Source organism: Vombatus ursinus, unplaced genomic scaffold (assembly GCF_900497805.2).
Source record: "Vombatus ursinus unplaced genomic scaffold, bare-nosed wombat genome assembly UNPS02014932.1, whole genome shotgun sequence".
In the NCBI taxonomy this organism is placed as follows: Eukaryota; Metazoa; Chordata; class Mammalia; order Diprotodontia; family Vombatidae; genus Vombatus; species Vombatus ursinus.
The window spans coordinates 10,713,511-10,726,809 of record NW_020954710.1 but is presented as its reverse complement, the minus strand read 5'-3'; the positions used below and the strand labels follow the sequence as shown (position 1 = coordinate 10,726,809).

At 50.0% G+C, this 13,299-nt stretch overlaps 1 protein-coding gene across 2 annotated transcripts; it reads left to right on the top strand.

Moving 5' to 3' along the window:
* The first annotated feature begins 5,510 nt into the window (after positions 1-5,510).
* On the top strand, positions 5,511-12,961 carry PHF13 (PHD finger protein 13). 2 transcript variants are annotated; one of them, XM_027843920.1, is made up of 4 exons: positions 5,511-5,590; positions 8,946-9,047; positions 10,058-10,592; positions 11,171-12,961. In XM_027843920.1, the coding sequence occupies exons 1-4, from the start codon at positions 5,552-5,554 to the stop codon at positions 11,395-11,397; spliced, it is 903 nt and encodes a 300-aa protein (XP_027699721.1). In that variant the 5' UTR covers positions 5,511-5,551; the 3' UTR covers positions 11,398-12,961. The 2 variants fall into 2 exon arrangements, with proteins under 2 accessions (XP_027699721.1, XP_027699722.1); XM_027843921.1 differs by lacking the exon at positions 5,511-5,590 and adding an exon at positions 7,844-7,905.
* Positions 12,962-13,299: the final 338 nt, after the last annotated feature.

Sequence of the window (13,299 nt, the reverse complement as noted above, 5' to 3'; positions counted from 1 at the left end):
GGCTGTGATGAAAAAGATAAATGAAAGAGTCCAAGGACACCTTGAATTTTAATTTTAAAATTCTTGGTGTCTGTGCAAAGATGGTTTGGTTCATTCAGAAGTCCTAAACCTCTACAGAAGTATTGAATTTCAGAGGGAGATCACAAAAACGAAAGACCAAAGTCCCAATGTATCAATTATTTTGCTGGCAGAAAGAGGAATTGGGGGTGGGGAGAGACAGGAAGATTTAAAACAAAACAAAACAAAAAAACCAAAGCCTCTACTACCTGGTCTCATCTATTTTAAAAACCTCAAGATTCTAGCCTCCAGTAATAAACATTGTTAAAATAAGTTGTCAGGAGAGTAGGAACCAGGTTCAGACTTTTCATTTCCCCTAACAGCTATGAGCAGTCCAAACCTTTTGCTGTTCTAGAAGCAGCTCCCAGGCTTGGAGTCAGGAGATGCTGAAGGCCCAATATCTACTGCATCTTGATCTTTAAATGGAAATAACAGTGGCATTACCTACTTCACAGATTCTTGGGAGGACAGTGGTCTGTTAATAAAGTGCTTCATGAAATGCCAACTATTATTTCTGCTTTTACTTTAAATAATAAACACTGGAAGAAATTGGGCAGTCTCTTATCATGCCCCAGACATTACCTCCAGGGTGTCAGTTTCTTAATTTGTAAAATTTGCACTAGAATACTGAACGAACAAAAAGCAGTAGCAGCCCTTTGTTGTGGAGAGTGAAATAAAGGATAAAGCATTCATTGGATGCTTGCTATGTGCAAAGCACTGGGGATAGAAGTAGAAAAAACAGGCATTCTCTGCTCTCAAGGGGCTCACAATTTAACAAGGGGAAAGGACACACACACAGAGCAGGCTGGGAGTCAGCCACTTGGATTTGAATCCTGCTAGGATTGGCGGGAAACAGATTTAAGCTTCAACTGAGGGGAGGTGCTTTTGGTGATGAGCGGCATTCTAGAATGGGGAAGAGTTCCCCATCATTGGAGCTCTTCAGGCAGAGGCTGGATATCAGGTATATTGTAGAGAGAATATCTATTCAGGTATGAGTAGACTTGGTCTGGGATCCTTTGTTTGTGGGAGGGGAGAATGGTAGGAGAGAGATTAGATGTTCAATTGCAATTCTGAATTGCTCACAGGTTGATTTTTAACTTAAAAATTAATTTTTTTTCAAATGAGAAGCCAACTCTCCCCTCCCCCCAGTTGTGAAAGGGGAAAAAAACCAAACTTATTACAAAAATGTATAGTCAAGCAAAACAAATTCCCTCAACGACTATGTGTCCAGACAAAATACATCACAATCTGCCCTCAGAGGTCATCATTCCATTTGTCATGAGTCTGAGGGCCTTTCCAAAGCTGAGATTTTATGATTGTAGAATATGCCTATACTAATTATCTGTAAACAGTGGTTTCCTAATTTGAAAAATGGAACCTAAAATACATGCACTACTTACTTGACAGGGATATTGTGAAGAAAATGCTAAGATCATAAAAATGTGAACCATGATGATTCTGATATAAAAATAATTCCCTACTCATTCTGGTGAGGTTTTCTAACCTGTATTTATTTGTCTAACCCATAACTAACCTGTGAGATTCTAAAGGAGTGCTGAGAACACCACCAGATTTAGAATCTGAGGATTTGATTTCAAAATTTAAGCTAAGCCTCAGTTTCTTTATCTTTAAAATGAGGATGTGGGCTTGGATTGCCAGCTCTGATTCTGGGATTCTGTGACTCCCAAGGGTACATTTACAGAAGACAAGAATGAGAACTGAATAAGATGGTGAAAGTCAGAGGCCCTGGGTTCAAATCACAGCTTCTCTATTTAGCACTTGTGTGATTTGGGGTAACACTTTTAAGTTCAGTTTAATACCTAAAATGAAGGGAGAGATCCCTTCCAGATCTAAAACTGTGATGCTCTGTGCTGGCATAAATAGGTCAGGATCCATATCCCTTTCCTCCAGAGGATCACAGTGCAGCAGGAGGTCTTAGCGGGGGTCTAGAAACTCATTTTTAAAAAAATTTCATAACTGCACCATTTCAATATAACTTTTCCTTGACAATCATATGCATTTTATGTATTTATAAAATTATTCTGAGAAGGATCTATGAACCAAAAAAAAAAAAAGGACCTTTCCATTAGAATATTGGAGGGTCTAGTATTTCTGTAATCCCCTGCTCTGGCCAAAGAGGTCTACTGGTTCTTTCCCCAGACTTCATGTCTCCTCTCCTCCTTCTTGTCCTCCCATGCCTGGAAAGCTTTCCCAACCTCTTGGAATTCCTACGTACCTTCCAGGGTCCCCTTGGGGCCACCTCCTTCTAGAGGCCTTAGTCTCCCCCTCCTCAATAACTTTAATTATTTTTATACATCCTGTATTTACTCGAGTGAACATGCTGCATCTTCCCTAGCAAAATGCAAATGATGCTTGATGTCAGAGACTTTGTGTTTGAGGGCCAGCATTTAGCACAATCTGGCAACGTATAGATGCTTAACAGTTCCATTTAAAGTTTCTTTGCTCATAATGACCCTGTGAGAGAAATAAAGCCAAGCAACTCACCCCATCAGCCGTAAGGAACCTTAGAAGTGACAGATGACGGAACTAAGGCCCAATAAACTGTTTACCCTTTCCAGACACTGGCAGAACCCAATCTTATCCATGCCTCTTAGCTCTGGCTTACTTCAGCCCCTTACTTCCCACCATTGTGGCTGGTGAACCCAACCACAGAAGGTGTGATGTAGCCTGTAGGCAAAGGGGAAACATCAGTGTTCTGGACACATTGCTTCAACAGCTGAAATGAACAAATCAGGGAGGCCAAGTTTGTTCACTTCATGTACTGAGCATGAGCATGGCCCATGGCCTCCTTCCCCCATAATGGCTCTGGGGCTGGAGAAGGGTGAGAGGCTGTCCACTTTTCACTATCCTCTGTGAGTCTAAGTCCACCAGAGTTTAATAATCGCCTACTAAGCTCCAGGCACTGTCCATAAAAGGAAGGTAGCAGGCTTCAGAGAGAGCACTATCACCCCCAAAATAACACTGATCACCCCCAAAATAACTTTTCTATTATTGTCTCACATTGCAGATCTAGGACCACTCTCCCATTTCAAAACATTTGCACCCTTCAGTTAGTTTTTTTTTTAATGATTTATTTCCAAAAGGCTGCTTTGTGAGCTGAATTTAATGTCTTGTTCTAGGCCCTTCTTGTTAACATAGATTTCATTTACACTGATCCTTCTGGCTTCTTTTACATTATTTCTTCACAGCAGGAGGTTAGGAAGTCATTTAAACATATATGCCATCTGTAAACAGGTTCTCTATTTCTTCTATCAAATGGTCACTAAAATATTAAGAGGATAGGCCTACTTGCTTACATCCTGTAGGCAAGTTCCATTTTTCTGAGCCTCCATTCTTAAGGTTCTTTTCAGCTCTGAAGCCTATGGCCCAGGACTAGTAGTTTTAAATTGTCCTGAGATACTCCACAGTACACACTGGAATCCAACCAGAGGGAACAAAATCCAAGTAAAACCCACCAAAACAATAAGCACAACATACTGTTTCAACCCTTAATTTTTGCAATTTTTAAACATTTTCCGAAAACCATTCCATCAGCAAGGAGAACAGGCAAAGCTCAAGTTTAAAATAATGAAATACGTGAAGAAAGCCCCACATATAAACTGGGTAAAACTATTCCTGGAAAAGGACTGAAAACCAAAAACACATAATAAGCATTTCACCTGAAGTGACTGCTGGTTACGTTTGTGTAAAAAGGAAAGGAAAGAAAGAAGAAAGTGCTCTTAATGTTGTTCTAATACTATCACGTTGAAGTGTAGCCTTTAAAAAACCGGGGGGAGGGGAGGGGAGGGAGGAGAGAGAAAAAAAGAAAAGGAAGGAGAGGAAGGGGAGAGGAGGGAGATAGAAGACAGTGACAGAGGTAGCGAGTAGGAAAGAGTTAAAAAGAAAAATAGATAAAAGAGGACAGGAGAAAAGGGAAAAAAAGGAGAGGAGGGAGAGAAAAGGGAAGAGAGGGAGAAAGAGAAGAGAGGAGAGAGGAAAGTGAAAAGGAAGTAATGGGAGAGGGAGAGAAGGGAGGAAAGGAAAAAGAGAATAAAGAAAAGAGAGGAAGAGTAGAGAGAGACGTGAAAGAAGGGAGTGACGGAGGGAGAGGGAGAAAAGGAAAGAGTGAGCAAGAAAAAGGAGAAAGAGAGGGGAGGGAGGGAGAGATGGGGAGAGAAGGGGGGGATGGGACAGAGGGACCGAGACAGAGAGATAGAAGAGGAGGAGAAGGGAGGAGGAGAAGGAGGAGGAGCAGAGCCAATCAAAGGAATGAACAACAAGACAACTTCACCAGGAAATGCGGGGATAGACCGAAGGCAACCTGCAGACTGCACACACCAGAGGAGTAAGACCAAATGCAGGGCGAGGCCACAGGGAGCTCAGCACCCAGCACCCCCCCCCCCCCCCCCGAGGGGAGGGGCCCCGGAACCCCCCCCCCCCCCCGGGGCGGCGGGGGGGGGAATACAGCGGGAGAACTGCTTCTGTGCCCCTCAAAAAAAGGGGGATGGGTGAAAGAAAACGAGGAAGGGGGAGAGGAGGAGGGGGTGACCCGCCTCTTTTTCTTCTTTAAAAGGGGGTGTGTGGCGGGGAGCAGGTCTGCAGGAGGGGAGGAGGTCCCCCTCAAAAAGCTCCCCCCACCTCCAAATCGAAGGTGCAGAACAAACAACCCCGTCCCCCCACCACACCCCCTTCGGCAACCCCGTTCCCCCACCACTGAGAGGGACCTCCGCCCCAAAAAAGGAAAGATAGACCCCGCCTCCATCCTGGCCTCCGAGGCCCAGGCTGGGAGCCTCACGCCCGGCAGCAGCTCGGGGGGGAAAGTGCGCCCCGACTCCCGCTTCTGAGGAGGGGTCTCGCGGCGCGCCACCCCTCCCCCATAGGCAGAGTCGGCGGCGCGAGCTCCCGCCCCTCCCCCGCTCCCGAGTGCCCCTCCCCCAGCTGCAGACGCCTGCCTTCGTCAAGACCCTCCGCCTCCACCTCCGCCGCTGCCGGCCGCCGCACAGCTTCATGGGGGCTGGAGTCTCTTGGCGGGCCTTTGTGCGCCGATTCCGCGAGACCCGGAACTACGCTTCCCAGAGGCCTTCGCGGCTTCTTTTTCACCCCCTCCCCCCGTCCCCGGCCGCTCCACCGCCCCCGAGACTACATTTCCCGACAGATCTAGCGGTGCTCCCGCCCGCCCTCCCGAGACACGAGCCGAACTGGGCGTCAGGTCGGGAGCCGGTCCGGTTCCCGCTCCCCGCTCCCCGCTCCCCGCTCCCCGCCGCCGCCGCCGCCGCCGCCTCCCTCCCGTAGCGCCCCTGCCCGCCGAGCCGCGCCGAACCTGAGCCTCGGCTGGGGCTGCATCGCCCCCCTCGCTGGCCCCAAAAACCCACCCAGCGGTGCCGGGCGCCGGCAGCCGAGGGCGGGACCCCCGATCCCCCCCCAGCCCTACCCCAGAGCCCCCCGCCACCGCCGCCGCGCCGAGGACCTTCGCCGCCCCCGGCCCCCGAGGAACATGGACGCCGACTCGTGCGCCTCCGCCTTCCACCCTGAGGTGAGTGCAGCGGCCGCCGGGTGCAATGGGCCCCCGGCCCTCCCGCCCGGTGCCCCCTCGGGGCCGCGTCCCCTTCCTTCGGCCTTTCCCCTCAGCTTGGCCCCCCTTGACCCGCGCCCCCGCCCCAGGGGGCGTCCCTGCGGTCCCCTTCCTCAGCTCGGCCCTCCGCGTCCCCACCCCCTTCCTCTTTTCTTCCCCTCCTCGGTGCCCTCCGCCCCCTTTGGGGGCTTGGCATCTTTCCTGGGGGGTATCGGTCATCTACCATTCCTGTCTCCCCCAATCCCCCCCCCCCCCGCCCCCCCCGCCGGTCCCCCCCCGCGGGCTCCCCTTGGAGTCTGGATCCCCCCCCCTCCCCCCCCCCCCCAGTCGATCGCCTCCTTCCATTGCGTCCCCGCCCCGCACTCCGGAGGCTCCTGCGCCGCCTTCCACTGGCGGGCCCCCCACCCATTCCTAGGATTCGATCCCCTCCTTCCTCTCGAGCCCCCCACCTTGGGGGGCTCGATCCCTTCTAGCTTCTCGAGCCGCCCCCCTCTCCGCTCGATCCCCTCCTGCTTCTCGTGGCGTTCCCCTCTCCCTGGTTCGATCCCCTCCTGCTTCTCGTAGCCCCTTCCCTCCCCGACGTGGTCCCCTCTGCGCCCCCCCCCTCCCGTCTTGCCTCTCGTGGCCCCCTTCCTTCGCTCGATCCCCTCCTGCCTCTCGTGGCGACTCGCCCCCCCCATTCCCTCTTGCCTTTCGTGGCCCTTTCCCGAAGGAGGGAGGGGGCCTCGATCCCCTCCCGCTACTCTCAGGCCCTCCCCTCCACTCGTGGTATTGGATCTCTTTTTGCCTCTCGACTCCCCTCCCCCTATTCGGGAGGTTCGACCACCTGCGTCCCCGTCCCCGTCTCCCCCCCCCAACCCCCTCCCCCAGCCTCAGCACCCTCTTGCCTCCGGCCTCCATCTCCTCCTTTCCTCCCCTCCCCGGCCTCGATCCCTTTTCTCTCCCGCCCGCTGGGTTCTCGGATCCCTCCAGCGTCTAGCCTCCCCCACCTTCAGCGGGTTTGGCCCCTCGAAACTCCCCTCTTTCCCAACCCCCTTCCCAGTCCCGGGAATCCCTCTCCCCCCCACCCCATAGTCGCTATACCCCCTCCCCCAGCTCTCCGCCCCTCTGTCCCCGGGGGCGGGTCCCGGGATCCCTGGGCCAGCCGGGGTGGTGGGGGAGGGGAACGAGGCCGAACTGGGATCGCCCCTTTTGGGCTGCTTGGTGCACCGCTTCAGTGGCCCCTTCTCCCGCAAAGAAGCTCCTTTACCCCCTGCGCTTACCCTAGCTGGTGGTTGAAAAGCAGAGCTGCCCAGAGTCAGTCAGCCCAGCCTGGAGGTTCTTTTCCTCCTTCTCCTGGCTCCCCCCCCTCCCCCCTTTCTTTTACCAAGCTTTGGCTTGCGGGGGATGGGGGGGGAGGGGTTGCGAAAAGGAGAGAAATTTGCCCAGGTCAAGGTTGGGGAGCGTAGGGAGGAGGCGGTTATTGCATCTTTGGGGGAAGCAGACAGAGTCAGGTAGACTGGGGAAATCCTGCGGAGGGGCGACTTCAGCCAGCTCAGACTGGAGACCTTAAGCAGATGCAGGAAAGCCTGGCCTGGACCAGAGGACTCTTCTCCAGCCAATTTCTTTGGGGGAGCCCCCTTCTGCTCAGGCCAGGCTGGAGCCCCAGACTAATGACTGGACAGAGCAGGCAGAGCAGGGATTCAGCTTAACCTTTGCCTGAGTTCTTTGGGCTCTGCACTTCTCACTTTTCCTTGGTTATTGACCCACTTACTTACATTTTACCCTGACTGTGTTTTTGCATTGCCTTAAAGTTCTGAGGGCAGGGCCCAGGGTAATTTTTCTAGAGGCTTGGGGGTGGTCGGTGCAGCCACCCTCAATCCCTCTAAAGGTGATGGGCTGGGCTGCCCCAATGGTTAGAAATGCCTGAAAACTGAAGGATTGGAAGGTAGTAGTTCCGAAAGAAGCAATACATAACATAAATTTTGAGGCTTGTAGGGAAATCTCCCGAATGCCATGCTACTGTGTTCCTGCTGCTTTCACTGGTAGCTTTGTGTCCTGGGGAGGAGAATATGATAGAGACTTCATGCAGGATAAGAGATGGGCCCAGTAGCTGAAGCAGCTGCATTTCCCCCCACAATCAATTGCCCTTGAGGAGCTACTGGCTGCTCTGGCTTTTTGCACTGGAAGAGCAACTGACCCCTTCCAGAATCAGCGATGTGAGAAGGATGGCTAGGGCATACCGTTCAGGGCACTTTATAGCCTGAATGAGCCCTTCTTCATGCAGGTTTTGCCTGGTACAAAATAAGCTCCTTTTCCAAGGTGGGAGAAGGTTGGGCCAACACTGAAATCTTTGAGGGGTGACTGTTTCATGTTCACATGTCTCCTACACTGGCTTAAAATGTGCAAGGAGACTAGGAGAAGTTGGGATAACTCTGGGAAGTGTCCCCAAACCAAGAGAATAAGAAAATTGCCATTTTTTAGGCCCTAAAGAACTGTGTATTAGCTGCTGTAGCAGGGAGAGAAAGGGTTTAAGGTGGAAAATGGCCAAATCAGGAGTGTAAACCCAATTTTAAATGCTCTAAGTAGCCTTGCAAACAGCAAGTGCTATAATATATCTTGACTAGTTTCCTGGTATATTGGAGAAGCTGGGCTCCTTTCGATTGGATCTTTTTATCTGAAAACACTGTTTTCTCTAGTCCTAGACTTGGTTTTTTCCTGACTCTGAAGAATTTCAGAATAAAACAGTAGCTGTCCTGTGTCTGTGTATAAAGTGATATCTTTATGTTCATATATGTGTATTTGATTATCTCTCTATATATAATATCTCTAAGGTGTGCAGTGTACTTTATATTATCATTTGATCTTTACAATTCAATATAGGCTAGGAATAGGGACCAAATAGCACTTAATACAGTGCCTGGCCTAGAGTAGGTGCTTAGTAAAGATTAATTTCTTCAGGTTAGGGAACTCTCAGGTGAGGAAAGTCCTCTACCAATCCAGGACAGCATCTGCTCAGCATATCAGTGTCTTAGAGGGTGTGGAGAGATGGAGTGACCTGTCCAGGGTCATATAGTTCATGTGTGTCAGAGACAGGGCTTGAATCCAGGTAGCTTCCTTTCCACTCCACTAAGCATTGTGATCTAAGTGCTGATTATTATTCCCGTTTTGTAGATGAGGAGTCAGAGGCAGAAGGGTTAATTGACAAAATAGTAAAAGATTGCCTGCTTGGAAATCAAGGCTTTTCTCCAACTCTCTGCTGATTGGAGGGGTTGGTTGCTGCTATTCTAAATTCAAGTTTTCAGTTTCTAAATGTGCTTCCTTCTTATCTTAACAGGAATACTCCCCCAGTTACAAGAGGCGGCGAACTGTGGAGGATTTCAACAAGTTTTGTACCTTTGTCTTGGCATATGCTGGTTACATCCCTTATCCAACGGAGGTAATCCCCAGCACTTTCTTTTATAGCAAAAGTCTTCATAAAACTTCAGTTACGCTTTTGAGCCATTTGAGAAAAGTTTCAAGTTTTTCTGTTTTAAGTGCCTCATGAGGCATCCTAGCCTTTAAAGAGTTGAAGTTCAAGCACCCTGGACCCAAATACCTGAAGAAGCTCTTTTATAAAGTAAGACTTGAAAGGATTTTAGGACACAGTGATAATGTTTAAGCTGTACATTTGCATGTACATACACATGTAATACTTTATGTTTCTAGGAACTTTTAAATATGGCAAAGTTAATCACAGTATTGTACATTTAGAGCCAGGAGGCACCTTGTGGGTTATCTAGTCCAGCCTCATTTAACAGAGGTGGAAATTTCTGAGGCCCAGACATGTGAGTGCTGTATCCACTCTGTCACCTAGTGTGTCAGTCAATGTAAATAGCTCTGGTTCTGACAGATTTCAGGATGTCTCCAATTCTCTCAGGGGCTGTCAGGAAAGTCTCAAAACAGAATTAATTAAAATTATCTTTAATTCAAAAATGGCTTAATATCTATATCAGATGAAAACAAGATAAGGAGAGCTGGGTGCCTTAAAAGTCAAACAGTAGGTCTTCGGGGAATCCATTTTAAGACAGAAAACTTTGATGAGCTCTGATGTCCCGTAGTAGCTACGTAGATGTGGCATGACCTGCCTCGGGGATGGGTCCCCTCCCCAGAGACTTTAAGGCCAAGGCCGCAGGGCCACTTGTCGAACGTGTTGTAGAGAAGAATCCTGCTTGTGATTGGGTTGGACCAGAGAGCTGCCGAGGGCCCTTCTATGTCTGAGATAACTAAGGGTCATGACTCTGATGCACTCAGGGAGGTGTGGGATGGTTTAGTTGGTTCAGAAATTCGGAGGCGTTTCCTGACTCGGAAGAGAAATGAGTCCCCCATTTCAATGGCCATGCACCGGGGGGCGCAGGACCTGCCAGGGTGTTCGCCCTGCTCAGCCAGGCCTTATTTCTTTTCTTTCAGGAGCCGCCTTTGAGGAGCAGCCCCAGCCCTGCCAACAGCACAGCCGGGACCATCGACAGTGACAGCTGGGATGCCAGCTTTGCCGACCTGCCCTCGTCTGTGTCCCTGCCTGTTGCAGACCGGTGCTTTGGCCACTTGCAGCCCTCCCTTCTGCAGCGAGCCAAGCCCAGCAACTTCCTCATGGACAGAAAGAAGACGGATAAGCTGAAGAAGAAGAAGAAGCGTAAGCGGAGGGATGCAGACGTGCCCATGGAAGAGGAGTACATGGGGGGCCTGCTGAAGCTGGAGCCGGCCGACGCTTTTGCCCAGAGGACCGCCAGCCCTGACCTGCAGGACGTGCCCACGGCCAGCAGTGACCCGTGCTCGGGCTGGGATTCTGACACCCGCTCTAGCGGCTCCTGTGCGGCGGCCACCCCCGAGGAGGTCAAGGAGATTCAGACAGAAGGCAAACGGACTGTCATACGGCAGGGCAAACAGGTGGTGTTCCGGGACGAAGACAGCACTGGGAACGATGAGGACATCATGGTGGACTCTGGTAGGTGCCCCTCCCGACTGGCCAGGCTGAGAGGGCAAAGAGCACCAGGCCTTGTGTCAGAAAGACCCCAGTTCAGATCCTTCCTCAGACGCTCATACGAGCTGTGGGACCCTGGGGGAGCTTCAGTTTCCTCATGTGTAAAGTGGGGGCCCATAAGAGCCCCACCCCTCATACCCTACCATAATGGTACAACTCTCCAGGGTTGTTGTAGGATAAAATGAGAGAACATAGTAAAATTTGTGGTGAACCTTAACCTTAAAATACCATTTAAATAAGGTGAGTAAAGACCCTTTAGGAAAGAGAATGAACCAAGCCAGAGGCAGGACTTGGTAAGTGAGAATTGAAGAGCTTTCATCTGAAATATTAAAAACAAAATGCAGCTAATGGGAAAAACAAAATGAACCTCAGATTTCCGAACAGCCAGGATGGTGTCACGTCCTGCTGTGCCCTGTCTAAGCTGAGGGAGGTTGTCTGGGCCCCTTGAAGGGGCCGATTTCAGATCTGTTAGCAAAGGAAGCAGGAAGGTTTTCATTCTCTCTGCCTCCACATCCTTACTTACCAATTTCTGTTTTACTTAGATGACGATTCCTGGGACCTCGTCACCTGTTTCTGCATGAAACCTTTTGCTGGGCGACCGATGATTGAATGTAATGAGTGCCACACCTGGATCCACCTGTCCTGTGCAAAAATCCGGAAATCCAATGTTCCCGAAGTGTTTGTTTGCCAAAAGTGCCGGGACTCCAAGTTTGACATCCGCCGCTCCAACCGTTCCCGAATGGGTTCCCGGAAGCTCTTTCTGGACTGACTGGGGTGGGGCATGACTTCAAAGGAAGGAATAGAAGGGCCGGTGGGTGTTCTTTGGGGTCACTTTTTCCGAATCTGAGCACAGAACTGTTAGCGCGAGGTGCGCCATCCTTGCCCTTCTGACATCGAGGTGCCTAAGCAGAAGGACAGGTTGTCCAAGGTACATAAAAACTGTACATAGTTGGTGACGACGTAGAATCTTTGTTGGCCAAAGCTGCTGCTGGGGCCCTGTGCTCCGCAGCCAGAGCAGACTCGGCACCCTGGTGTTGAGCTCCAAATGAGGGTATGTGATGGTTGTGAGTCTTTTCCCCCACTTTGGACTGCTGGGGTGGGGCTGGGGGTGAGGGTGAGGGTGGGGACGGGGACAGTCCTCCCCAGAGGGAGGACCACATCTCTGGTTTCCAAGGATTCAACAAGTGAACAGCCATATGTGTTAAGCTTCCCGAGTATAAGTCTTTACCATAAGTGTCTGTATAGGTAGCCTAACATTGCTCTTTTCTTAGCAAACAGCTCCCTAGCCTGCTGCCTCTGCCTGAGAGGGGGGCATCCTACGTCACGTGCAAGTGGCTTCCTCCGGTCTTGCTATGGGGAGAGTCTGGGCCAGTGATTTCTCCTTCCAGTGCTCTCCTGGTGTATTTAGAGGAATCGCGCAGGGCTGCTTCTGTTGGGGCAGAGCCAGGATGGTCTCTTAGATGAAGGGGGCTTGAGTCCTTGATACAAGTTCCCATTTTGCATGATGTAGAATTTTCTTTTCCCTTCTTCCCTCTATTTTCTTTTTTTTTTTTTTTCTTTTTGCACGATCCAGCCAAACTGAGTCTGGCAGATTTCCTGCCTGGTGTCCCCTTTGTCTCGGGGACATGTTGGGATGCAGAGTGGAGGTGCTCTCTTCAGAGTGAGTGGCAGCAGGCTGGTTCCTTCCTCATTTCTTCCCCCAAAGAGTACCGACCCTGTACCATGATAGAGGCAGTTATCACTGGAGATTAGTAGTGGTCTTATTTAAATAAGAAATGTCCTGAGCAAAGCCAGGGATCCCTGTTTTCCCAAGGCAGGTTGAGGCATCCCCAGAGCAAGGTTAGAATTTAAAAGCCCTTGCTTTCTTTACTTGGTGAGTGTTGTCTGAATACTGGCACTCGGGTGTTTCGTGGCATTTGTGCAAGGTCCTGTTAACCGATCCCCAGCCTCTATAGCTTTGAAACTCCTGATGTGGTCCACAGCAGGAAGATCCTGATTGTGTTTGGCTATGGGAAGTCTAGGGGATTTTGAGGTGTGTGTGACCCCAGTTGAGTCTCTGCTCCAGGGCCATCCCCACTGCAGAACCACTGGCTGATTCTGTTACTTGGTTAACAAGAGAAGGACCTGAGCTTTTTTCTCCTTAATGACTAAGTGACAAATAACTGTATGTAGCCGCTGTTCAAGGCCTTGTTTTAAAAAAATAAAATAAAAAAAACAAAAACAAAAAACCCCGTCCCTTGTAAATGAATGAATGTTGTTCTTCAGAAAGTGTTTGAAGGATAAGTGGGATTGCAGTTAGAAGTTTTATTTTCCCCCCCCCCCAAAAAAAAGGGCTCAGCCAACCTCCCCCACAGAGGTGCTTATGGGCTTTACATAGTGGCTTTTTTTTTTTTTTTAAACAGTAGGGGCATGAGCTCTCTCAGTGAAGAGCTATCCTATTTTGTTGAATACAAGCCCCTTTTTAGGTCTGGTGTCTTTCACACCCTTGCCTAGCTGGCTTTTTTTTTTTTTAAAGCTCATTTACTATTTGAGCAGAAAAAAGAAATTGAGTTTCTGAAACCTGGTCCAACGTGAAGAATCCCAAGGGCGAAGTTAAATCATAGGTTACAGAATTTTAAAAGTGCATTTTGAAACCGCCCAGCTTCCATGAAGGCACAGCATCTACCATACA